The 25,559-nt window shown below is 39.4% G+C and overlaps 1 protein-coding gene across 9 annotated transcripts in view; it reads right to left on the bottom strand.

Moving 5' to 3' along the window:
- The window catches only part of USP34 (ubiquitin specific peptidase 34), a 107,328-nt gene that overhangs the window by 53,336 nt on the left and 28,433 nt on the right, over positions 1-25,559 (bottom strand). For all 9 annotated transcript variants that reach the window (XM_027738577.2, XM_027738582.2, XM_027738583.2 and 6 more), the window contains exons 6-17: positions 24,586-24,653; positions 16,998-17,190; positions 14,434-14,495; positions 8,076-8,157; positions 7,897-7,989; positions 5,785-5,910; positions 5,282-5,411; positions 4,647-4,682; positions 4,134-4,264; positions 2,501-3,117; positions 1,839-2,053; positions 82-197 (exon numbers count right to left, since the gene is read on the bottom strand). In XM_027738577.2, coding sequence (XP_027594378.1) covers positions 82-197; positions 1,839-2,053; positions 2,501-3,117; positions 4,134-4,264; positions 4,647-4,682; positions 5,282-5,411; positions 5,785-5,910; positions 7,897-7,989; positions 8,076-8,157; positions 14,434-14,495; positions 16,998-17,190; positions 24,586-24,653 — 1,869 coding nt within the window. The remainder of the gene's footprint in view (positions 1-81; positions 198-1,838; positions 2,054-2,500; positions 3,118-4,133; positions 4,265-4,646; positions 4,683-5,281; positions 5,412-5,784; positions 5,911-7,896; positions 7,990-8,075; positions 8,158-14,433; positions 14,496-16,997; positions 17,191-24,585; positions 24,654-25,559) is intronic.

A 25,559-nucleotide genomic window follows, 5' to 3' on the forward strand; every position in this document is an offset into this window, starting at 1 on the left:
AGCGAGGAGAAAGAAAGGCCAATGAATACTACAGATTTATTTTCTTTTAAAAAAAATGGGATTTTCTGGTATTGAACTTACTGCATCTTCATCCTGGACCAGATCCCACAAAAGGGTATTTCCTTTCTTACAAACATTATCCAGATTAATGTCAGTCACTGCATTGCTGTTATATTGATGTTTATGAACTGCTGGTCCTGAGCAAAATAAAAAGAACGTTATTGAAGGAACCATCTAAACTGAACATTATTCCCTAAGTGCCCATACAAACAACACACTTTATTTGTTAACTTGGCTATTTCAAAGTGCAGCAACGTTGTAATTGCAGCTTTTTCTCACATATGGGTTCTTAAAAGGCCATACAAGAAGCCAACAGGGCAGTTAGGCCAGTATTTACACTGCTTTTGGCTAATGGCAAAGTGCAATAAAACCAGCACTGAAGAACTGCAAATACAATTGCTTTTTAATTTAATTCCTACTGTAATTCAATTATTTTTTTAAGCCTTTCTGTAGTGCTGTGGTCCAAAGGGAGCGATCTGCACAACCATCATGGTTGGAAAGCAAGAAATGAGCTCATTTCAACCAATTCCCCTCATACTACATGATTTCCTCTATCTGAAAAACCTCCTCCTAAAAACCAGGAAAAACAAACATCTTTTTCATATATGATGGATATCAAAGGAAAAATCAACCCCATTTTCATACATGGTGGATATCAAAGTGTAGGATTTTAGAAACTCATCAAGTTTTCATAAACACTGACAGATTTTTCACAGTTGGGCACCAATCACTTCTCTACTATTTGATACTATTTTCAGGTAGCAAAGTCAAGTAGAAAATTTAGACTGTGCAGAGCACTGTGATTATTTGCACGTGCAAAACAGGGGTGTCAAAAATAATCTACACTGAAGGCTTGATGCTCAAACATAAGATGTATGAGCATCAGTAAGATTAGTAATATCTGTGCAAAAAAACTGAAAAAATACACTGATTTACAGATTTACAAAGTTTTAGTAGTTTATTCAACTCTGCAGTGGAGAAAAACATCCCAAGTTTTAATGTCAGGCTGAAATTATCATTATAAGAGATCTCTTACTCAACTGTTTCAGGAAAATAAATAAATAGTATTGAGTTTACTGTCTGCTGGACAACAGCAAACTTGGTTCTACCAGGCTGGTGAAGAAAAACATCAAACCTTCACCATTATGTTTAAAAAGAAGATAAAGAGAAAATAAAGCATATGGAAAAATGATATAATTCTCGAGAAGTGTTTTAGCAGCAGCTTAAATTGCACCCAGAAGTAAACTAGAAGATTTGGCAGTGTAGGATGAAATAGCATAAAAAGCCCTTTACAGCAAACTCCCGAAGATATCAAGTTATATTTTAACTCCTTTTCCCAAAATTATCTTCTCTAGAGCCCATTATGGTTAATTCATTTATGGGTTAATTTATGATGACAAATGTACTGAGCCACAGTAAAATCCACCAACCAGAACAACAAGTGAGGAGAGGAAAATAAAATAAAATCTTGCATTTCAGCACCTCCTTTCTTTATACTTTAATAACTTATTAAAAGAAACATTTACTAGGTTCTTAGCTGTCTTAACATTAGAGGCCGCAGTAGAAACTGGGGAGGGGAGATTTTAAAAGATAAACACAGCTAAAACACAGTTAAATACACAAAAATTAATCTCTTGGAGATTAAGTTCTCAGCAGTCATCACGGCTTCTTTGGACAAATATGGACAAATGGTTAAAATAATTTGATTATTTTAATTATAGGAGACTAATTCAAAGTTACAAAACAATGTTTTTTGGTTTTCCTTTGATGACTCTTACCTTGACTAAGATGTTCATGATAGATGGAGGCCAGGTTAGGGAGGTGCTGCTGAAGATGAGACGTGAGCTCAGCGTGTGAATTAATCTGTACAAGCTCTTCCTCACAGCCAGACTCTTCCCCATCAAAATCTGCCATATTTTTCTCGGATTTTGCACTGACTTGAGAGCTACTACAGCTGACATCATCTGCACTGAGCATATCATCAACCATATGCCTGGAAAAGAAGGATATCAGAAGGGACAATATCAAGGAGGAAGTTGTTTATAGCCAACTACGAGTGAGGAGACATCTCCCTCAAGCTAAAGTCAGAATAAATCATCTGTTTGAACAGTAGACCTTCACAGAAAAATTCAGAAAAAACATTATAGACAAGCTGAAGGCCTCATTAGCCTTTAATATTAACTAAATACAGCATATATAACAATTTTAACATTTTTAAAGTGTTGTCTTATTTATTCCATACCAAAACTTCACTGAAAGCTTTCATCAGATGTGACCAAGTCAGATTACTGTGTAACTCTCTGCAGTAAGACAGAATTCTCCTGAGCTGCAGCAAAATGCCCATACAAAATTTCTGCCCAGATGGGATATTTTGCTACCACTTCAATTTCTGGAGGTTCAATTTAACGTAAGGGATCAGAAGAAATGCTGAGCTCCTTACCCATCGTGGTGGTGGTGGTGGTGGTGATGGTGGTGGTGGTGCTGGGGCCCGATGAACTGCCGACAGTTGAACAACTCGTTTCCAATGGTTTCCCCCAGGAAGTCCCCTGTGTGAGTGATACAGGAGTCCTGAGAGCCCTGGGAGATGTGAGCAGTGCTCATTTCCCCCGCCATGTCGTGCTCTGCATCCTCAGCGTGGGAGCAGGCGTCCAGCATCCGGATCCGATTGTCCACGGGCGGCACCGCGTCCGCGTTGAACACGTGCTCCTTCCCCGCCCCGTTGTTGGCCCCGCTCCTCTCCGCTGCCCCCTGCGCGTCTCCCAGACAAATGCCCGCCTGGGATTCCAGTTTCCTGCTCCGTAGATCCGCGCTCCTGCTGCTTTTCTGGGGGTTGTGACTCCGATCTTCCTCCTCTTCGTCCTCCTCCTCTTTGAGGGCCTCGATATCCGCGATGTCCTCGGACTGCACCTCGCTCCCGGGGCTCCCGGCGGACTGGCTGGCGTGGCTGGAGTTGGCCTCGTTGCTGGAGCCGTCGCTGTGGCCACTGCTGCTGCCAGGCCCACTGCTGCCATCCTCCCCACTGTTGGCTGTCTCATCAGAGCTCCCTTGCATGGATTCCTGGAATTATTTTAGAATTTTTTTTTTAAAGATTGGCGGAATAACAAACCACCACTGGAAATACATAGAATCATAGAATCAGCTGGGTTGGAAGGGACCTCTGAGATCATCAAGTCCAACCCTTGATCCACTACCGTTGCAGTGGCCAGACCATGGCACTGATGCCACATCCAGTCTTATCTTAAAAACCTCCAGGGATGGAGAATCCACCATTTCCCTGGGCAGCCCATTCCAATGTCTGACCACCCTCTCTGGAAAGAAATTCTTTCTAATATCCAACCTAAACCTCCCCTGGCACAGTTTAGGACCCAGCCCTCTTGTCTTGCTGAGAGTTGCCTGGGAAAAGAGACCAACCCCCACCTGGCTACGACCTCCTTTCAGGGAGTTGTAGAGAGTGAGGAGGTCTCCCCTGAGCCTCTTCTTCTCCAGACTGAACAGTCCCAGCTCCCTCAGCCTCTCCTCACAGCACTTGTGCTCCAGTCCCTTCACCAGCCTAGTTGCTCTCCTCTGGACCTGCTCCAGGACCTCAATATCCTTCCTGAACTGAGGGGCCCAAAACTGGACACAGCACTCCAGGGGTGGCCTCACCAACTCTGAGTACAGGGGAACAATCACTTCCTTGGACCTGTTGGCCACACTGTTCCTGATAATGAACACAATGAACATCATTCCGACCCCGTTCTTCCTTTATGAGGAAACGTGTCAAATCTACAAGTTTTCATTCATTCTTTCTCACTTTGGCTGCCAATAACAAAATGCTCTGAGCAAGATTCAGACTTAATAACTTATTTTTGGCATTACCTGACTTGTAACAGGGGATCTGTGCAGGCTTTGCACGTGCACAGAGTCACAGCGTGACAGAGAAACAGCGTCCTGCAATCCCTCACTAAGGGATTATTCCAACTGAAATACAATTTAAATGCAGGAATACCTTTGTCTGAGGTAAAAAATCATTCCCATAGCTAACAACAGGCAGCTCAGCACCCAAATTCCCAGGCTAGGATTCCCACTGTCACCTCAGTATCCGAAAGCCGCTGCTGGACGTGTTTTGTTCTGTTAATGAGCTGCTCCTCCATCTCGATGTCGCTGCCTCCACTCTGGTGGGTGTCACTGTTGTCACTGCTCTGAGGGCTTGCTGCTGGTGACCCTGGTTCAAAACCACATTTCCCAGTTACCTTGTGATGGATATCAACTGGAATGTAACAGCATTCCCTAAATCTGCCTCAAAGGTTGAGCATTCTTCCAGCAAACAGAGATATAACTCAAACAATCCATGTACCTAAACATTAAAAATTTGTTGTAGGACACTGAGCATTTTAACACAAAGTTTGATTACTGATGTCTCTTCTTGCCAATATATAAAAGTTATATAAATTTCCTACATTCTACATGAAATATAATTTTCATTTGACTTTTCATAAGAGCATAACTTCCAATTTTTACTAGTTGTTCTATTCAAATTAAACAGCTGTAGAAAAGCAGTATTGCATCAAAAGAATCACGCTGTGTACTTTTAAAACTATACTTACAAGGTGAAGGGGCTGCTCTTCTGAGCTCCTCTTCTTCTGAAGGGAAAAAAAGCAGGATGGAAAAACAAGTGACTAAAAACCTTTTTGTCAGCATATAGTTGTCCATGATTCATAAAAATCAGCAGCAGGAAAAGAGAGGGAAACTACTGTAAAGTGGCTTCTCAGTTCCTTCAGTAATGACTGTGTGGAAATACACAGCCAAGTAAAAAATAACCAAACCAAAAATAGCAGGTAATAGCAAAAACTAGGAAAAAAAGAGATAAGCTTTTGTAAGATTATATGTGGCTAGTTACAGATGTGCAGTGGAACAACAATAGTTAACTGATGAGTTATGGACCATCTTCTGCATTAAGGAAAAATACTACTTCAGAAGAAAATACTACTTTGAAAAGAAAAATAGCTACTTTAGCAATACAACCAGAAGGGATCTGACGTAGAAAGCTTTCCAAGTGCACTCACCAAGTTTTAATGCTTTCATCTATATCCTCCATTTCTGCTCGAAAAATATGTCAGCATGACCCTTTTAAAAAAATCCTTAAAGGAAAAAAGCTCTATACCTGCTTTTTGTCCAAAGTCAACAAGGAGCCTACGGAAATTCACAATTGAATTCCCAGATCTGCTGGAAAACCACGAACCTTTTTTGTTTCCCATGGGCAGGTTGGTGCTCAGTAAAGATGCAAAGGAGCTTTGTTTTGACAGCTGAGCCTTGGCTGCCAGGGCGTTATTCCACAGGGCTTTGATCAGCATGGATGCCAAATACAAGGTCTGGAAACAAAACCAGGGAACAGTGTCATTAAGCAGGAGGGTTTGGGATACAAAGATCCACGGTTAATCTTTCTATACAGCAAAATAAACCCATCAAATAAACAAATGAACGACACGATGTTGTGTGAAACACTTCTGAACTGCAGACAGAAGTGAAAATCTTCCACCAGTGGTTGTGGAATGTTCAAAAAACCTCTAAAAATTATAATTCCAAAGCCAGAAAAGGTTGGAAGAAACATGACAACTTTACTCATATGGTTTCTGCAGTAGTGAATATTCCTTTTACTGCATTTCTTCAGGGAGGCAAATCCATAATGGTTGTTTAACATAATTGCTTTTCTCATGACAGTGATTTTGGTGGCCTTGCCTTTACCTGTTCAGTGTGGGCACTGGGATGAAGAGTTGAGACAAGGTTCAGGAGGTGTCTAAGTGGGACAGGGTCCAAGTTTTTGATCAAAGAAGGAAACAAGTCGTGGATGTAACGACTGCAGTGCTTCAGCTACAAGGTACAAACAGAGGAGGTAACAGGAACAGCACAACAAACACACCAAAAAAATCAAATATTGGCAAAAGGGCAGCAATTAAACATCTTTGCACAAGTTCTCAGGAAGCATTCATCCAAAAAATTCCAAACTCCATCAGGTTTGCAATCTGGGCTAAGCTAATTTTGACCCTGTAAAGTTTAGAGAAATCAAATGTAACAGTATCTTAAGTCTAAGAATTTGGTGAAAAGAAGAACTGGAAGTTTATTTTGGATTTAACTTAAATACAACTTAAACCTCAACCTTTAAAATACGAAGTTTATATGCTAAATCCTGAGGAAAAAACAGTATTTGCAATTACCTTATTAGGGGTGGTAAACACAGATAAGGCATTAGAGGCCAATGTGACACTCAGAGAACAGACTGTGTGAACTGTGTGAGGATTATAAATAATTCTTTTGTCTTTCCAGCAATGGATGTCACAAAATATGACAATGTGTTTAGCCAGCTCCTCCATTTACACATTAAAGTGACAGTGCTCCTCCATGTTTCCTCTTTGGTTAAATGCTCCTTTTCAGAGTCACTTAGAAGGGGATTTTTTTTAATGTTTGTATTCAAAAAAGAAAATAATGGTTACAGGAAGCTTCTAGAAGGAATTCTTAATGTTGGTTACCACACAGGCACCTCAAAAGGGTTTTTTTTAGAAATTATTTTTTTTGTTTTGCACCTTCCTGGCATTAAAAATATTCATGTCAGCAATTTATGGGGTGCTGGGCATCTTTCACAGGATTCAAACTGGAGTGAAATCATGGGGGGTTCTACACAAGGATGCATTTGAACATCTGGAGATAAGTGTTTCAACTGAGGAAGATAAATTTTTGTCAAAAAGTTAGTCTAAAAAGTGGAAAACACACCTTTAAGGCCTTCTATTCTTTAGGTCTAGAGGTGTCTGCCTTCTAAACAACATTAGAGGGTTAAACCTTTGACAGGAAGTAATCAGGGTACATTTAATTTTGAAATCAAAGATATAATTTGAAAACATCAGTCTGGCAAAATGTGAAGTGCAAAAGAATTATTGAATTTAGGTAATTATATTATTCTTCAAGTAGTATCTATTAAAAATTCAGGGGTCTAACCCAGTGTGAAAACATCAGGGAAGGTAATATACTGCTTTAAAAGTGTAAGTGAAATAAGTAATTATTAATTACTCTGATACAAAGGATTGTTGGAGCCTATTAGAGCAAGTGCTGCCCTAATGAGCATTTATTAACATTCCACCTGCATGTTCTAATAATGACTGTGGACTACAGAGGGTTCACAATGTGTGCACGGTAGCATTTGATTGAAAGAAATTACAAAGAAATATTGAAGACATAAAAAACCCTCTTCAAATTCTAACTCGTATAAAAGCACGCTCAAAAAAATCAAAATGTCTGTTGTATTCAAATCCCCTCAATAAAAAAATGTCACAACCTAAAATAAAAAGCATGGCAACCCCTGAAAAGCAGCAGACAAATAAATCTTTCTGAAGGCAAAAAGCCTGGCAGAGTTTCCAGGTTTAGCAAGAAAAAATAATAAAATTTCAGTGCCCTTCTGTAGATTTGAACAGCAGCACAGCAGCACAGCTGTAAACTTCACTGCCACAATTTTCACCTGATTGTTCCCACCAGGAGTAACAGAAATGGAAGCCCCAAGACACAGGAGAAAGGCAATTTAACACTGTAGTAAAAAATTATTACAACTGCCCTACAATCTTCACCCCCATTCTTGATGAAAACACCGTGTCTTTGCTAAACAACTTCATTTTTTTTTCCTTGTATAAAAGTAGCCAAGGTGAATTTTTGCCTCTAATAAATAACCCAGTAACTGTGGTAGTTACCTAACTCGAAATTTTGGTCAGCAAAACACTCAGAGGGCCAAGAAAAAGCAAAAAACCCGACTTTAAGAATGTAAAATAAAATCAACTTGCCATTTTCTTTTTTTTTTTTTAAGTTTATACATACCTGTGCTGCAGCCCAAATACAGTCTATATGTTGAGTACTAAGTCTGCCTTCAGCTGCAAGAAAATTCAGAATCACTTGGCACTGTTTGATGATCTGCAAAGTGAGAACATATTGAAGATTTACTGGAACAAGAAGTGGCTCCTCCACGTTTCAACTCAAAACAGTAATTTAATACAAACCTCAATATGTAAATTTGGTCCAAAAATGTGCTCAACTACATTGTTGCTGATCAGCCAGTCTGCAAGTTCTTTTGCAATGGACCTAGAGATGAAAAAGGAGTAGGAAACATGGAAAATTATCTGCCTGGAATAAATATTTACACTGTGCTCTTCCCTGGCACAGCACGACCTCCAAGTCAATCTCTGCAGTGGGAGTGAGTGCACAAAACCCTTTCTGAACACAAACCATGTTCAATGGTCATTTTTCCAAGTAGGAAGCAAATTATTTCAGCATTTATTTCTTTAGCTGGAAGACTGTAATACCAAATATTAACATTTCCCACTCACCCCTCTGGATCGTCAGCAACAACTTTATTAATTTTATTAGTTAATACTCAACCACCTGCAAACACTTCCAAAGACCTCACAGGTAAGATTTGACTCTGCTAATCCAAGTTTATCATGAAATTCCAGAATTTCATGGAGTGGGAGTGACAGAAATGATTTTTTAAAGCAAACCATTTAGATATTTTTAGACTCTCTTACATTAATAGCAACTCACACAGCTTTAAAAAAAAAACTCTGATTTACACGGTCATACTTACACACAGGTGCTTCAAAATTCTCATTTTGCTTCATCCATAACAACAGGGAATTTCCCCCACTGCCAATCCATAAGCAAACATTGGAAGTGGACAAGGAACCAAGTTTTCCAAAACAAAAGCTGGACTTCCAGAAAGGACTGCCCTGTCTGCAAACTGGTGCATAAGCTCCTTTTTATTCCTTCTTTTCAAGCAAACATTTGTTTATCCAGATTTTGGCACCAGAAGCAATTAAAGGACATCACAGTATTTAAAGCTCAGCCTTTGGTGGGAATGGCCCTGGAATAACAGTGTTCTGTTCCACAGGGAGCAGGGGATGGGAGGGAGGGGGTGTCCTACAGGACTTTGGGAAGAGTAATTTTTACCACTGCAATCTGTGTCACATTTATGGTCACTATTAAAATTCAGGACTGCCAATCTTTATCAGCCACATGAAGAAAATAAGACTCCAGAGGTAAAATGAGATTGCCTTTGTGGGTTTTCCAAACAGGACTCACTCTTCAGGGACAATTGTTTTGAATTGGTTGATCCCTCTGGATGAACTCAAGGAGCAAGGCTCCTGTTGCTCCACACCCTTTTCTATTCTAATTCCAGGACAGTGGGAATCAAATATTCTTTTACTGTTCAAAAAGGATCGTGTCCTGTAACTATTTAAGTAATAACTGGCTTGCAAGGATAACAATTTGCCAACAGTATCACTTGTGGCTTAGTAATCCACTGGTTCTCCCACTGTGGATGTGCCCAAAGAGGGATGGAAAAAACAAGCTGGATCTGATCCATGAATCCAAGATCTACTTAAACTTCCCTGAGCCTCATTTCAAAACCAAACCAAACCCAAAAGGTGCCCACCCCAAACCAAACTTTGGAGCATCAGGGTTTGGATTTCTGTCTAACAAAACCTGAGTAGGATTAGATCCAGTCATCTGTTGTATTTTAGCTCCTCCGAAGGAAAGAACAAAAACTCTCTTCTACAGTGAGTTCCTTCACCTTTTTTTAAATTACTATGACAGTTCTCTGTCTCTAATGCACAACATTTTTCTTCTGAAAAGTAATGGATAACTCTCCTGAAGGAATGGCTTTTTTAATGGATGTATTCTCAGCAGTAAAAAAAACCCTTCATCCTACTGGGGAGCTCCACTGTGGTAAAACTGCATCTCAGATTTCGGAGGGGAAACATTCATTTGATATGGATTTGTTGAGGAGGGCCAAAAACAAGAGGATCCTTGTGAAAGGCAGAATGAAGCCTTTGTGTTTCCCAGAGGGAATTGCTCCTCCCAGAAAGTTTGGCTGAGGGCACACCACTCACTACCTTTTCAAATCACCAGGTCAGTACCAGCACTAAGTATTTTGAGAATATATTTGCAACAGCAGATTCAAGGATTCACCAAAAAAGGCTGATTTCAGTGCAAATGGAGGATGTCTGACCTATTTCCCAAACACTTCCGCTTCAGGAAAGGTTTTTCCCGAAAAATTTTTCCTCTTTCATATCGAAGGGAACAGTGAGAGTGAAATTTATGCATTATGATCCAAGTATAGATGTGCTTTTCCCTCTCACATGAAAGGAGCACTACAAGGAATGGCTTTACAAATTAGATATCAAATCATACAGACCTTAGCAGTAAGAAAATTCACCCTGGGAGTAACATGGATTAGCTGTTTTTCACGGATTTAATAACTGGATAGCAAGAGGAAAAGTCATCTAAAGAACCTGATACTCTCTGTGGGTCTGTGTTGTGGTGAGGGAGGAGGAGAAGAGAATGCAAAGTTAAATGTAGCAGCTACTCTGGTTTAATTGTCTCTAAATCTACACAACACTTACTCAATTTCTCCCTAGATTTTTTAATGTAAATTCACTGGTAATTCAGTCAAAAATAACTGGTTTACTTTCAAGAAATGCAATTCAAGCACTTTTGACATGAGTTTCCTCAGGCATTCCATGAGATTGCAAGGAAGAGAGTGAAAGCTGTGCAGTTTGTGATCTAACCTGATGTTTGGGAGCTGCACTTACAAAAGGCAAGTACTAGAGCTTGGATTTTGTTCATTATTATAAATAAAATTATCCATAAGGAAACTACAGTTTCTGCATTTTCCTGGTAGCTCAAAGAATGCCTCTCTTGAAGAGGACTGGGTTAAAGTCCCCAAAACCACTTTAATCTAAGGCTGTGGTGCAATACTTGGGAGCCACATGATGACCCAGATCCAGGAACAAATCCCACAGCAAAGAAAACCCCCCCAAAGAAAACCTTATTTATTCAACCAGCCAATTCCCAAGGCAATTCCCCACGAAGCTCAGGGCTGGATGAAGCACAGCAGCAATTCCACCACCTCACTGAAAACCAGAATGTAAACCCTTCAAAGAAAAGGTGGAGCAACAAAACTGGCAGCTTGCAAAGGAGGGACACCAACATTTCTGGACAAAAAAAATCACTGAAAGAGCAACTACAGCACAACAACAGAAGCCCTGATCTCAACCAGTCTGGATGAGAAGTGCAAAGAGGATACAGAAAGCACCTTCCCAACACACAGCAAGCACGTGGGTTTGTGTCTGAGCCCACATTTTCCTATTGGATGCTCTGCAGGCTCTAAAACCCCCACTCTGACATCATCTGGAATATTTAGTAAACTACTGTGTGGGCCACGAGAAAGAAACATTAGTGAGCTGAGGGGAAAAAAAATCACTGTAGTTTTTTTCAGAGTAAATCTGAAAAGATCCCTGAAATGTGGAACAGAGAGAGGGAAGAGGTGTTTAAATGATGCTGCCATAACTCAGCTGGTGAGCTTAGACAAAAATTGAGAAAGCAAGAGTTAACACGAGGTAAGAAACTGCAGTGAAGGGGAAAAGCAACACAAAACTTGCAGTTGAGTATCTCAACAAATAAGGAAAGAGAGGGAAAGAAAGGAGAAGAAATAGTCCAGATCTTTCTGTTCACAGGTGGAAGGAATGTTGGACACCTGAAATTTCTCTGTAGGAAGCTCTTTAAGTGGGGGTAATCAAGTTTTTTAAATGAGGTGGGAAATCACCTCAACCTGAAAACTGAAACCCAAACATTTGGTTGCCTGCCAAGTGAGGAGCAAAACAAAATATCTCTTTACACGTGGTATTTCCAGAAGTTGGCAGCGTCCTCATTAAGGAAAAAAACAACACTTTTTCCTCTTGTGGTCCAAATAGCACAAAAAAAATAATCTTTCGCTTTCTGAAAGGCACCATCACGAACATCAGCAAAACAGCTTCAGGAATCACTTATTCAAAGACCTAAAGACTCTTCTGTTCAGTCTTGTTATTTTTAACCTCAACAGATTTCACATCTTCAAATTGCAGAGTTTGGTTCTACCTTAAGAGCCAGGAACAGCTAAATTGAAAGGACATCCCTGAGGGATATTGTGAAGTTGAGTGGCTGAGAACTGCCCACAACTGGACCCTACGGATCCTCAGTCACCACAAACCCTCAACCCCGGAGAAGACAGGCAGGGAAATGAAATCTAAAAAGACACACAAATACCCAGAGGTAGAAAACAAGACTCCTCTGCTGAGCTTTCTGCTGCTTTCAAGTGCCATTTGTGAAATTCTGTGTTTTCCCAGACAGAAGATGCTTTATCTTGTCTTACCACGGAAAAAATTTGCGACGGTGCAGGAAAGGTGGGAAGCTACTGCTGCAAAATAGCTGCTAAAAAATCCTGATGATAATTCCAACCAACAGGGAAGAGCTGGACTAACTGCAAGCTTTTTCTTGGTTTTTGTTTTTTTTTTAAAAGATACCTCCCGCAAACCCACCTTATCAAGATACAGAAGGAGAAATCCCAAAGGTTGACAGTTCCAAACGCGTCTGGAAAAGTCAAAACATACAATGGGGATGGGCCAGACATAATGCAAAACATCTTCCTTTGGTAAATCTGCAGAGGCTGAAAAGGTACAAAATAAATCTTAAGACTTCCTTTCTCCACTAAGGCAAGAAAATAGGAATGAAAAGCTTTCCTTTCGCTGCTCATTCAGTCACTGCCAACTGCCTGAGTGCCTTTTCATCCAAAAATTTCTCATGAGCAGAGTCTGGAATGAGAGGGAAGCTTTGTACTGAACAAACTGGAAAAGTGAGACATTTTCCCCATCCTCCTGCACTGGTCTTTTCCAATTCTTTGGCTGGAAGACATCAGTGATTCCAAAAGGTATCAGAAGAAGAGCAGCAACACTTGATACTGATTTATAACCCACTTCTCAGGTAAAACCCCAGAACGACTGGAATCCGGATTTTTAAAAAAAAATTTACACACTACAAAAGTGGAAAAGAAGGTTTTCTGTTCCTGCTGCATTCCTTTCACATGACAGGCTGTTTACAGATACCCTTGCCAAGAAAAGTAATATCCCAAAGGAGAATTTGACAATTTCCTTCAGCTTTAAAATAACTCTGATGTTCCTGCATCAGTACATCTGCTCCTCCAGCAGGGGAATTTAAGCACCCTTCTCTTTTTCCACGTTGGTAACTTTTCTTTTCTTTTTTTTTTTTACACATTTGCCACAGAAACTCAACCAGCTTTTTTATTAGGTTTAAGTGGTGGAATAACTTCTTGTTGATGCTACTGGTTAAAATGTGTTTCAGTAGATAAATTAACAGAGGAACATCTCTGTTGGAGATTTTCCACATGAGGGAAGGAGAGAAGAACTGGAGAAACCTGAGGTTTGTCAGTCCCAGTGTAACAACACACCAGGAACTGGCAGTGCAATATTCCAACATCCCAGTCAACTGAGCCACCTCACATCCCCAACACAGTTATTTACTATTTATTTTGGATTATTCCCAAGGTAATTTCACATCCTGATGGAAGCAAAACTGCCCTGGATTCTGGTTCTTTATGTTTCAAATACCGACCTAATTACCACAGATTTCACTTCAAATATTCAAGCTGTTCTTTGCAATCTACGTTATTGTGGTTGTGACTTCAGTGAGATTTCAACATTAAAATAAAGCCATCTATAATAAAACTACCCAGACAAAATCAAGCACTGCTGCTGTGACACTTGAATGTTCAAAAAGTGGACAAAGTGTTCAAAAAAAGTGTTCAAAAGCACAAAGAACGTATCCCCCCCTCAAGAGAAATGTCAAAAGTGTATCAGGAGTAAAATCCTAGAATTTCCACCCTCTGCCTGCTATTTCACAAGAACAGTTATTTCAACTACTGAAATATGTATTTTGGTTTAAATTCCAGACAGTTCTAACAGTAAGTTTAGAGTCACTGCAAAAATTAATACATTTCCTCCCTGGAATACAATCCCACAGGGGAATCTTCTCAAAGGTTTATGGAAGTTCCCTTTAAAGTGTTCAATTCTACAAATCAGGACTTGGAAGAAGAAAACAGCAGTATTGCCTCACAAACTCCACAGAAAACTGATCATAATGTTGGGAGCCACTGATGGCAAGACAAGCCTTAGTTAAATATCTAATCCAGGGAAATGAGAAGATGGTAAAAATGATATGAATTGGGTATGAATTAGCTGGTTCTTATTTATACATCACAGTGGAGATAATGGCCCATTCCAGGTATTTATTATTGCAGTATCTACATTTTTCTAAAGCTCACCTTGATTCTGCATTTGAATACAGCAAAAAAAATCCAGAAACATTGAGAAATGTTTTACATTTACCATTTAAAGCCATTTCTTAACCCCCTGATCAGAATATTTTTAATTATCACCACTCCCCACTGTGTATGATCCCTACCAACAAGAGAGAAGAATTGCAAGCACATAACACACTTCAAGTATTCAGAATAAGGTTCCTACTTACGTTTCTGTGTCTGAAACTAATGACTCATTATTACACACATCATTGAAGGTATGAAGTTGGTTCTACAGTTAGAAAAAGGAAGAAAAAAAATTACAATTTTATCTAAGCATTTGGTGAGGCAGTTTTGTTATATTTAAAAACAGCAAACGAATTTTTGTAGCACTTTAAATGTTTTTAAATAAGTTGCTTCGACAAAAATGTGAACAAGGAGAGATTTTCTTTTTTCAAGCAATTAAATGATGTTACAAAAACCCCCACCCAGTGCAGAAATCAAGCAGGTGTGTGTAGCAGCCACTTTGCACAGGTTTTCCTGAGAAATCAAACACAACTCTGGAAACTGAGGTTTTAGGATGAGCCTTCACAATTGTTGTAACATTTACTACACCAACACAAACATTTCATCATCAGTGTTGAAAGTGTTAAACTGGAGAATGAAAGCCATATAGTTTTATATGAAATGAAGCTTTCAAAGGTGTCTGAACTGATAAGGTAAAAAAAAAAAAAAAGCCTGTTAAAGTTTCACATCTCTTTTCCATTTCTTTTCCTCAGCATCAACTTTCCAGACACAGAGATGGCTCAGTATCCAATTCTTCCCATGTACATGTTATCTTTAAAAATATTTAAAATTATAGATGAAAACTTATTTGCCATCTGGTTTTCAAAAAAATTAAAGGCACAGTGATGTGAATTTTGGAAATTCAAATTAAACTTGTGGCATAACTCTGTCAAAATATTTACTCCTTTCTTGAAATGAGCCTGGTACTGTTGTCACTCAGGTGAATTTGCTGATCTTCTGAAGTCTTTACACAAAGATTTATTCCTGTCTAATCTCAACGATTTTTGTGGGAAAAAAAATGTTTTGAAGAAATAAATTTGAAAATATGCATTGAAATTAATGAGACATCAGAGCCTGACTACACAACTATTAATATACCAGTTATCAAGACTTACAAATGAAGCATATTTAGGAGTGGAAAAACATAAAAAGAACTTCATGAGGAAATTATGTTAGAGGAAACTAAGGAGGGAAGAATAAACATGCCCTGTGCAAGTTTTGCACTGAATTTGTTCAGGAAAAGCCTGACAGTGTTGAATCTGCACTTAAACCAAAGCACAGAACCCAACAAAAAGGGGGCTGCAAAAGTGAGAAAGGGCAGATCAGTTCTAGGGGTTCATTTGCACACACTTGGGCAAATCTGTAACTGGAAGGAGAACAAAGAATTCTATTTGTGAGGGAAAAGTAGGGAGACAACGGGGTATTTTGGAGCTGAACCACCTCAAGAGAAGACTGGAAGATGAAATGAAAGAGAAAAAAGGTAACAACAAAAATAAAACTTCCTATGATTTGAATGAGAAAGAAGAATAAATTGCCTCAGTGTTCCAGAGCAGTTTTAGAAACTATTCACATGAAAAAAAAAAGCCTCAGTGAGTTATTAGCATCCAATATTCCATTTTTACAAGCTGAAAACTATTGGCCTTAGTCTAAAATTACTGTAGAATTTTGCTTCTGGTAATACGTGTCTGTTATTAAAAACTTTCACTTTTACAGTAATATTTATCAATCATAACAGGTGAAAACACATAATTCCTTAAAATCCCATAATTTCACGCTCCCCTGAATGAACAACATGCCTGAAAAAATAACCCAAGTAATGCATCCTTATTTTCAGACTTTCTTTTGGTGAGGATACACAAAAAGACATGCACTGGGAGTTAACAAGGAGAATCATAAAAAACCAGAGGAAATTACTTTTAGAAATTGAAATCTAATGTAATTGCAACTATGCAAGTATTAGAAATTTATTTTACAACCAATCACACTGAGTGGATGGAGCTCACAGACTTTTCTTTAGAACTTAGTAGAAGTCACATACCGGTGTAAGTTGAATATTTATTTTGGTTAAAGCCCAGCAATGATATGACTGGAAGTACTCACAAGTTACTTTAAATTGCCATTGATTAAAACAATTGCAAGTACTTTTATCTATGAATACAGTGAGGAGCAAAATGTCTTGCCTGGTGTGACCTGGAGCATTTCCATGGGAAAAGGAAAGATGGGGGTGGGGGGTTTGGTTTTCATTTTTCTTTCTATTTTCTATATTTACCTCTTCAATTCAGTCTTCTGCTAATTAATGCAGAGAGAACCAGACTGAACAGAGAGGAAAATGAGGTATGGACAACAAAAAGCAGCAGTTAATTGCAGGAGAGTCAACCCAGTGCCAAGGTAAAAGCAGAAACACGTTGAAAGCCTTTCTAAACACCAGATTTTGCCACGTCCAGGGGCTTCACTCCAACACAGCTGGCCCAAAACAGGGTTATAAGGCTTTTGTTTAGCATGTCAATTGTTCAGGTAATGTGAGCCAGCTCCATATGGTGCAGGACACAGCCACTCCTTGGATTTGGCTCTCAGTGATCCCAATATTCACCAAATATTCGCTATAATTTCCTGCTTGGAAGAGCATTCTGCTGTTTTCACACATTCAAAAAAAGCCTGTAACCCCTAAAACCCAACAGGAAACATTTTTTTCCTCTAAATACTATTTATATTTTTAAAAAGTCCTTACTGTTATTTGACTCAGCCCAGCCAATCTCATTGTTAGAGTTGGAGACATAAAGTATTTAAAGGCAAGATCGAGACTTTCTTTATCAAAACACAAGGCTGTGTCCAAGGGTTCTTTCACTGTGCTCCACATGAGATCTGCCATGTTCCTGGCTGCACTCTGTCGTAGCTCCTGGTCTGACAGTTTACATAAATACCTGGAATAAATCACAAATGGAATTAAAAAAACAAACAAAAACAAAAAACCCCAACCAACCAACCAAAACAAACAAACAAACAAAAACAAAACCAACACCCCCCAAAAAAAAAAGCCCAAAACCCCCAAAAACCAACCAAACAAAAAATAAACAAAAAACCCAAACAAAACCCAAACAAAAAAAACACAAAAAAAACAAAAAAAGGGGTATAATTCAAACATTCCTGGAACACCATTTCGATTGTAGTAAAGACATTATTTCCAATAGCTCTAAAAGTACTATGCCTTAAAATACTATTCTAAAAGTTGGCAACAATTAAGGAAAACACCAAGGGCAAAGAGAATTATGCAGAAAATTTTTAGAAGTCAATAAATTGCTAAAGAATTTTCAACAGGTGAGTTTGTCCTACTGCAACCATCTCAGATGAGGGGTCAGCTCATGGTGCACAATGAGCTGAAGGGAGGCATAAGAAGTAATCATTTATAAAACCTAAATATAAAATCATGTAAATATATATATATAAGTATATAATATATAAATCATTATATATATCATTAAATATAAATATATAAATTATTTAAATATATAAATCATTTCTAGAACCCAGTGTGACACGAGTCTTACCTAAGCAACTACAAAACTGAGACACAGAAAATCTCCACTGAGATACCTGGAAAACACTGACACAGTTGAGAATTTCTCCTAAACTGAACGTGTAAGACAAAAATATCTAAACCCAAGCTTTCCTGAGCTTGTCTGGATGCCACTAAGGATGGCACAGGGAAAGGTACATGCAGACAAGGTTAGTATAATTAATTTTTTCTGCTGTCCTTCAGTGTTTTGAAGTCGCAGCTACATCCAAACTAGATTTAACTACACAGAAACCCGTTAAAAATCCATTTGTTTGACAGCCCAAGCCTGGATCTGTCCTTGGAGAACAGCCAAAGAGAAGCATGAATCTTTTAAAAAAACACAAGAGATATTAAACTACACTTAACTGGATTTATGCACCATTCCTTTGCATTTACATCATATAAACACCAGTAATTTTTTTTTTTTAAAGTAAAACTACAGGCCCTGATCCTTATTTAGATTAAGGTTCTTTTTCACAGCTCTTGTGTAGAGGCCTTAAAATAAACACACTTAAATGATACTTAACACTGTCAAACAGAGAAAAGAGACTCCAGTGCAAACAATCCCAGAGTGGAGATGGATGACAGGGATCACAGATAAGTAATGGCAGGACAAAAAAAAGACCATTCCAGGCCAAGGCAACCAGATCCTTCACTGGGATTAGTTGGGAAATCAGATTCCTGGCAAGAAAATGCTGCTTCTGTGCAATGATCTGTAACCAGAAGCCAAGTAGGAAGGAGAAGGGAGCACTCCTGGGAAAAAGTTCAGCAGCAAAGTGGCCCCAGTGACCTGCCTTTAACCTGCAGACAGGTGAGAGCAGCTCCACTGAGGGGGAAAAGCACCAGAGACACGGTCTGTGGGTGCTCTGTCATCAGCAAATAGCCAGGGTTGTGTCCCAGACACCACCCAGAGAAAAAGGGACATCCCCTGCACCTCCTTCAAACCTCAGCTGGCTCAAACAGGAACTGAAATATTTAGGGTTTATTTTATGGCAGAGAGACTGAATGAAAAAATAAGAGGCCATAATTAGGCTCCCACGCCCGGTCACGAAAAGCAGGTGCAAGGATTTCTCAGAGCTGGGGGGATTTAGGAGTCACCATCCCCTGGAAGTGTCCAAAACTGTGCAGATGTGGCACTCTGGGATGTGGTTTAGTTCCCATGTAGCAGTGCTGGGTTAATGGTTGGACTTGATGATCTTAGAGATGTTCTTCATCTTTAATTCTGTGATTCTATAACGACCAGCAAGTTTTATCTTCCCATTTTTATAATGCAAACTGCCATCGGTCCTGGTCCCCAGAGCTTTTCCATGTCCATAATGCACAGCAAGGCAGATTCAACAGTTCCATGAAGGATTTCTAAAGATCCCAAAGATGTCCAAACACATGATATGAATTTCCTCATTTTAAGAAGGCCAGAGAAAGGTGCTTTTATGCACTGGACAGGTGGGACTGGACACACCCCCAGATACAGAAACAAGGGGGCTTTGGGGGCTTCACTAAATTTCTGTAACACAAAATCTTCCTCACACTACAAAGTTTGGTGAAGAAACTATAATAATCCAGTCTATAGAACAAAACATTTCTTATTTTAATGCCACATTATTAGTCTAAACCTGTTTTTTTTAATAAAATTCACACTACATCCACAATTTTAACCTGAATACTACTCATGTCATAATTTTTCTATTATAATATCATTGACTGCTTTTAAAAAAATTTCACTTGATAATAAATTAAACTACTTCTAGGTGCATTTTCACAGCTACAGAACCCTAAAGAAAGCTCCAGAGAACAGAGCATGTTTTACTTGCTACCACAGAGCTCAGGTTTTTAACACAACTTGTTCCAACCAAGCACAGTAAAACAGTTGATTTCAACCTTATTTTAGAAGTGTAACTGCAGCTACACTACAGAATATCCTGGCACTACTACACTGGTCATAAATCAAACAGGATCATATCTTTACTACCAGGATTAAAACCATGGAAATCTGCAGAGTACGCCAAGCCTCCTTTTTTTATTGTGGAAAGGCAGAGTGGGTTGAACCCATCTGGACCAGTAAGCTGGCTCTATGTTATGTTTTTATCAGTGTAATATTATTATTATTGACCAAAAAGAACTCTTTAGCTTTAGCACTGGCAATGAACACCCATCTTTGCTTTCCCTGACTGCGTTGCCTCAGTAAGAACAGGGATCCTGGAGCAAGGCAAAAGGTCTGTTTAACCCAAAATAGCCACTCCAAAAGCAGATTAAAGATTTATCCTATCTATAAAATAATGGATGAACCCATCTTCTCCTATAAATTCATTCCTCTCTTTCTATTTATACCCCTGGCTTTCTCATTAACCTGTGCCAGTCTGTTGGACAATTACATTTGCATGGCAAACAAACTCCTTTCACTTCTTCAATCTGACAGTTGCATGGCACGTTCTCCATTTCTTTAAAATACCTGTGAATTACCATTCCCTACTTATTATCTTGGTATCAGCCATAAATGATACGAATCTCCCTGTCAAAAAAAAAAAACAACCACCCTAGACTATGTCTCTCCTCTTATCAATGTAAATTTTTTATCTCCTCCCTTCCTTGCCACCCTTCCCACCACCGAGGTGGTTCTGGTATTATCTCTGAGATGGAGCTGTATATAAAGCAGATAAATGGGAATGTGTGACTGACTCATATAATGGCTTAATAATAGCTTCCATTCTGCCCTTCATTATTTTTTTAATTCCTGCATTTTTATCTTTTTTGATCCTGATGAGCATTAAGGCTTAAAGGAATAACAGATGAATGAGAAGCCTGTGGAATCTGCTTCATCTAAAATTTTTGCCTGAATGAGACTTTAAGAATAAAACATATCTCTTTTTATACATATACATAAAGGATACTCCACTTACATACAGGACCTGTCCCGCCAGCCTGGCATACTTAAAATAATCAATTAATATCTCTTATCTACATTTAAACAACACACATACATACATATTAATTTTTTTAAAAATCAGTTTTAGCCTACTGAAAGTATTTCAATGTGGGCACAAAGAGAGTTCAGTTTTAATCAACAGTTTTAAACATGCAGCTCCATGTTAATGTAAGGCTTACAATAACATCTTATGCTTCAGGACTTCAGCTACTCAGCTGTGAAATCATCTTTTTTCCCTTAATATGACTCCTTGGGACCACAGCTGCTAAAGGGCATCTAAGCAGAATGAGTCAGGACTCCTCTGTGAGGGGAAGAATTCACTCAAGGGTCTGGGTTTTGTCTTCTGACTTCTGTTCTTTGTACCTACCCCTTAAATTTTCAGAGTTTTTGGAGGAGGTAAATATATTTTGTGATTAAAACCTTCAAGGCTCACGGACAAGAGCAGTAGCAAGGAGTGGTCTTGGGCACTCCCTTAAAAGCCAAATTCTTGAGGAGAATATTTTTAGGGAATTCTTAAGGAGAATATTTTTAAGCAGAAGAGCAATTTGAATTCTTCCAGCTGCATTTTCTCTGGGGATCAACAGTTGTGTGGAGCTCCCACTCCCTGCAGGTGCCAGGGCTGTGTGTGCCCCGTGCCATGGGAGCTGCTGGCACCTGCAACCTCCTCTCAATGTGCTCCTGTTTATCCCAAACTGGACCAGACACAGGAATCCTTCACAAAAAAATCTCTCCAGATCCATCTGGAAGCAGGAGACAAGGAGAAGAGAGAAGGGGAGGGGAGCAGGAAGGGTTAGAACCAGTCAGAGCTCTCAGGATTTACCAGAGGAACATTAAGTAGGGGATGTCAAAGCTGTGATGTCAAAACTGTGATGTCAGAACAAGAAGGATTTTAGGTCTTTTCCTTATTATCCAGCACTTTTTGGTGCTTTACAGAGGCATCTACAGTATCAGACATACAACTTTAGTTCTTACTTCTCATCAAACTGGGCTTCATTGCTGGTTGTCTTCTTTCCAAGGGACAGAACTATCCATGGCATTTTCAATCAACATTTTTGCCCCTGAAAAAAACAGTGTCCTCCAAACACTGCTGTTTGGAGCTTCTGCCCTCTTGAGACTTTCAATGTCTGAGCAATGCAAAGCCTCTCCCATCTCTGGTTTTGAGGTAGAAGACAGGTGGAACTAATGTCTTTTTTCATAGAGAGGCATCATCACCGACTTGCCCTCATTTATAATTGCAGTAAATCAGGACTTACTGTCTTGAGCCACTTTTCTGAGGCTCTTCCTTCTTTATGAGGATTTTGCAGTTTGAAATGCACAATTCTGAGGCATTAGGATCAGTAAAAGCTTCTTTCTGAGGAGGTTAAAATCACTTTGCTTCCCTATTGAAAGGTGTAATTTTCAATTCATGTCCTTTATTTCTTTCCTAAACTGCATAAAGACATAGCCCCTTCTGAGGCAAGATGTGAATACCAGTGCTCCATTCCCCAGGCAGAAAATAACATTTATTAGCCTTTTTCTGGTAGCAGCAATGACAGGGTTGTGTCCATGATCTTTGCAAATTCCAGCAGTGGCCTCCTCTACACAAATACACATTTTGCTGTTCACTTCATCCACTTCTGGCAGAAATAACCACAGGGCAGAGACAGAAAGGGTACCCTCAGCTGAGAAAAGATGCTGCTAAGATGCCACTCAGGTGATTTCTCTTCTCTCTGCTGCCAAAATGCAGTTCTTGCAAGGAATCTCCACAAGCAGCAACTGGAACTGAGTCAATAAAAGCCCCCAGAGCTCATTGCACATCAACCCCCCCCCCCCAAAGACCCCTGAGTTTGCAGAGCAGCAGAAGCTCTGCAGGATCTCTTTCAAAGGGGTTGTGCTGCTGTGCCCAGCACTGGGTTGGCTTTTTTTTTTTAGCTCTTTCCTAAAGTAAAAAGCAGATGGAGACCCAGAGACCCAAGCTGCTCAGACAAGATCTGGGAGCTTTGACAGCCACGTGGGGTGAGCTGCATCCACCAGGAAAAGTCATCTTTTTCCCAAAGGCATCTGTGTTCACTTCTGCCCCACATAAAGGTTCAGCACTGGAGGTTATTTTTGTTCTGTGGCCTCCAAAGCTTCGTGTCCTGCTCTGGAAGTGAACCCCCACAAAAAGATTGGGATTTCGTAACGTTGAGAAATCCCAGATCCCCTCAGGACTGAGCTGGGAAAAACAGCAACTGGGAGAACACCCCCTTTCCTGCTCTAAACTGTGTTTTCCAGAGATGTAACCTGTGTTAATATTCCTGTTGTGATTGACAGGAATGTGTTATAAACTCTGTGAACAGACACCGAGGGCATTATTTATGGCAAGAAGCTGCTGACAAATCACATTTCAAATCAGATGCAAATACTCCAATGGGTAAAGGGGAAAACATGAGGAGAACCCAAGAAAAAAACTCTTCTATTCATTCTGGTGACCCCAATTACACCTACAGTTATAAAACAGAAAATGTTGTGAGAATTACAGGATAACAAGCAAGGATTACCAGGAAAAACTACAGGATGTGTCTCATTCAAGTAAATTCCTTCTTATCAGTCTAATTCTAATTGTTGATCCTTAATTGCTGATGCTCTTTTTAATTTCCATATATTCCAAGAAGACAGGTAAGGCTCATGACCAAATTCCCAGGTACACAAAGAGCCATTAAATGGAATATGCACAAGACAAGAACTCGAAGATCCTCTGCCTGCCCTCCCTAAGCTGTTTCATGATTAATAATTACCTTTAAAAGATTTCAAAGATAACACATCAGCAATTAAAGGACTGCACATGGCTGGAGTGTAACTCCAGAGTGATGGGTTTTAATAAAAGATCAAAATACTCTTCTCTGTGCTGGGATCATTTTGGTGGAGACAATGTAACAGCAAGACAGACTGACAGACAAGCCAGCACTCAAATTTTTACAGAGAACATTTTAAAACATGAAATATAATTCTCAGCCTAATTGTTCTGTGAACTTATTTGTTGCCAATATCATTATTTTTGTTGAGTGTTGTTTTATACTGGAATAGTTAAGACAACATGATGTGTAAAGGCACATTTCTCCTATGACTGGTATAAGCACATTCCTAATATTACAGTTACAGGAATTCCAGAGCCTTGGAGGAGCTGTGGGCCTATGGAAGAGCAGGAAAATTTTATGTTGGGCCACTGGAAGGTGAATTAGCTGTGACCACACCCCTGCACCTCCAGGCAGATACACACACAGATAGTTCCATCAGCAGCTCACTGACATGTTTCTATTGTCCTGAGAAACCCAAGGAAAACAAACTGCTTGTATAATTAAATATCTCTCCAAGTACTTCAATTTGAAAGTGTTTTTCATGACAGGCAGCTAGAAAGAAAATCTTGGGGACTGGATATATTTAGATACATAAAAGTGTGAGCAGACTTTTGCTCACACTTCAGCTCCTGCCAGCTGGAAATGCAGAACATCAGAATGGGAATGAAGCAGTGTTAGAACTCAGGAGCTGGAACTGCTCCTCCACTTCCATCACCTCACAGCAAATTTTATGTTCAGTTTGATGAGGATATCACACTGAGATTGTGTCACAACCGAGCCTGGCACAACCTGTCAGAATGTCACACTCAAAATGTGATTAATTAATGAGATTGATCCGACTGATGTGAAATCAGAGGGATGGAAAGAGCTGCCCAAACAAACTCCAAACATGACTTTAACTCTCCTGGTTGAAATGGTACAGTCAGAGCAACCACCTGTCCAGTTAAAAGTCTATCAGCTGCCATTAGAAATAAATGCAAAGTCCAAAAGTCCCACCAGAGAAATTCTTCAAATAAAAATTTACCTGATAACGTAAGTCCTAAAGGGTATAATGTGCTGCATGACAGCAGGGATGTGTAGCCATATTCTGATCTATAATGCAAAAACAGAAAGAGAGAAAAACTTCATTAATGACATTTAAAGAGAACGGTAAAAAAAATAATGAAATATTGCTGGTACATTTGCACGTGCAACTCCACTTTAAAAAAAGCCTTTCTTGGTGTTTTCCATTTTTCATTCAACTTCAATCTCTTAATTTCCTTGTTTTCAAAACAGGAGCTGCATCTTTCCTGCTTGTCAGCTGGAAAATATACACTTTGTATAAATAGTATCCTACTGCTCAGGTGCCTCATTTTTTAAAATTTTCTGTAGTTTCTTCAGTAGGAAAAATTGCTACTCAGCCCTGTGGGGTTTCTTTTCTTTCTTTTCAAGTCCACAAGATTATTCCATTGTTTCTGTTCCGTGCAAATCACTCCTAAATCGAGTAACATCGTTTGACTTGAGGTGTTTTTGCTTCTTAGGGCTTATGTATCCTATAAAATAGTGTTTTACAAGCACAGGTTTTTCACCACCACGTTTGCATTTCTCCTATTTGCAATTCTCCCTTTTGCCACCTTTGGAAAGAAGATGCAAGAAGATAATATATGCAGAGAAAAAAACCACCCTGAAACAGCTACTGGGCACCTCTGTGAGGGAAAGGACCAACCAAACCACTTCCACAGGCCAAGTCAGAATTCCCATCTGCATTTCAAACAGGAGCAGGGATCCTGTTAAACCTGTTACAGAGAGAAAACTACGTGCCAGGGAAGGGATGAAACAGCAGCAGCTCTTCCCTCCCCAGGTAATTTTAATCATGTGCACACACAAAGCTCTTGGGAAAAGCCAACACTGTCACTCAGGGCCATCTGGCCTTAAAACAAGAGCTCACCTTAGCCAGGATTTCTTGCATCAGTGGCAAAGAATTCAATTCTGTATGTAGAAAATGCACATTCTCCTCCT

Source organism: Pipra filicauda, unplaced genomic scaffold (assembly GCF_003945595.2).
Source record: "Pipra filicauda isolate LSUMZ 115617 unplaced genomic scaffold, ASM394559v2 scaffold118_size2161507_pilon, whole genome shotgun sequence".
Lineage (NCBI taxonomy): Eukaryota > Metazoa > Chordata > Aves > Passeriformes > Pipridae > Pipra > Pipra filicauda.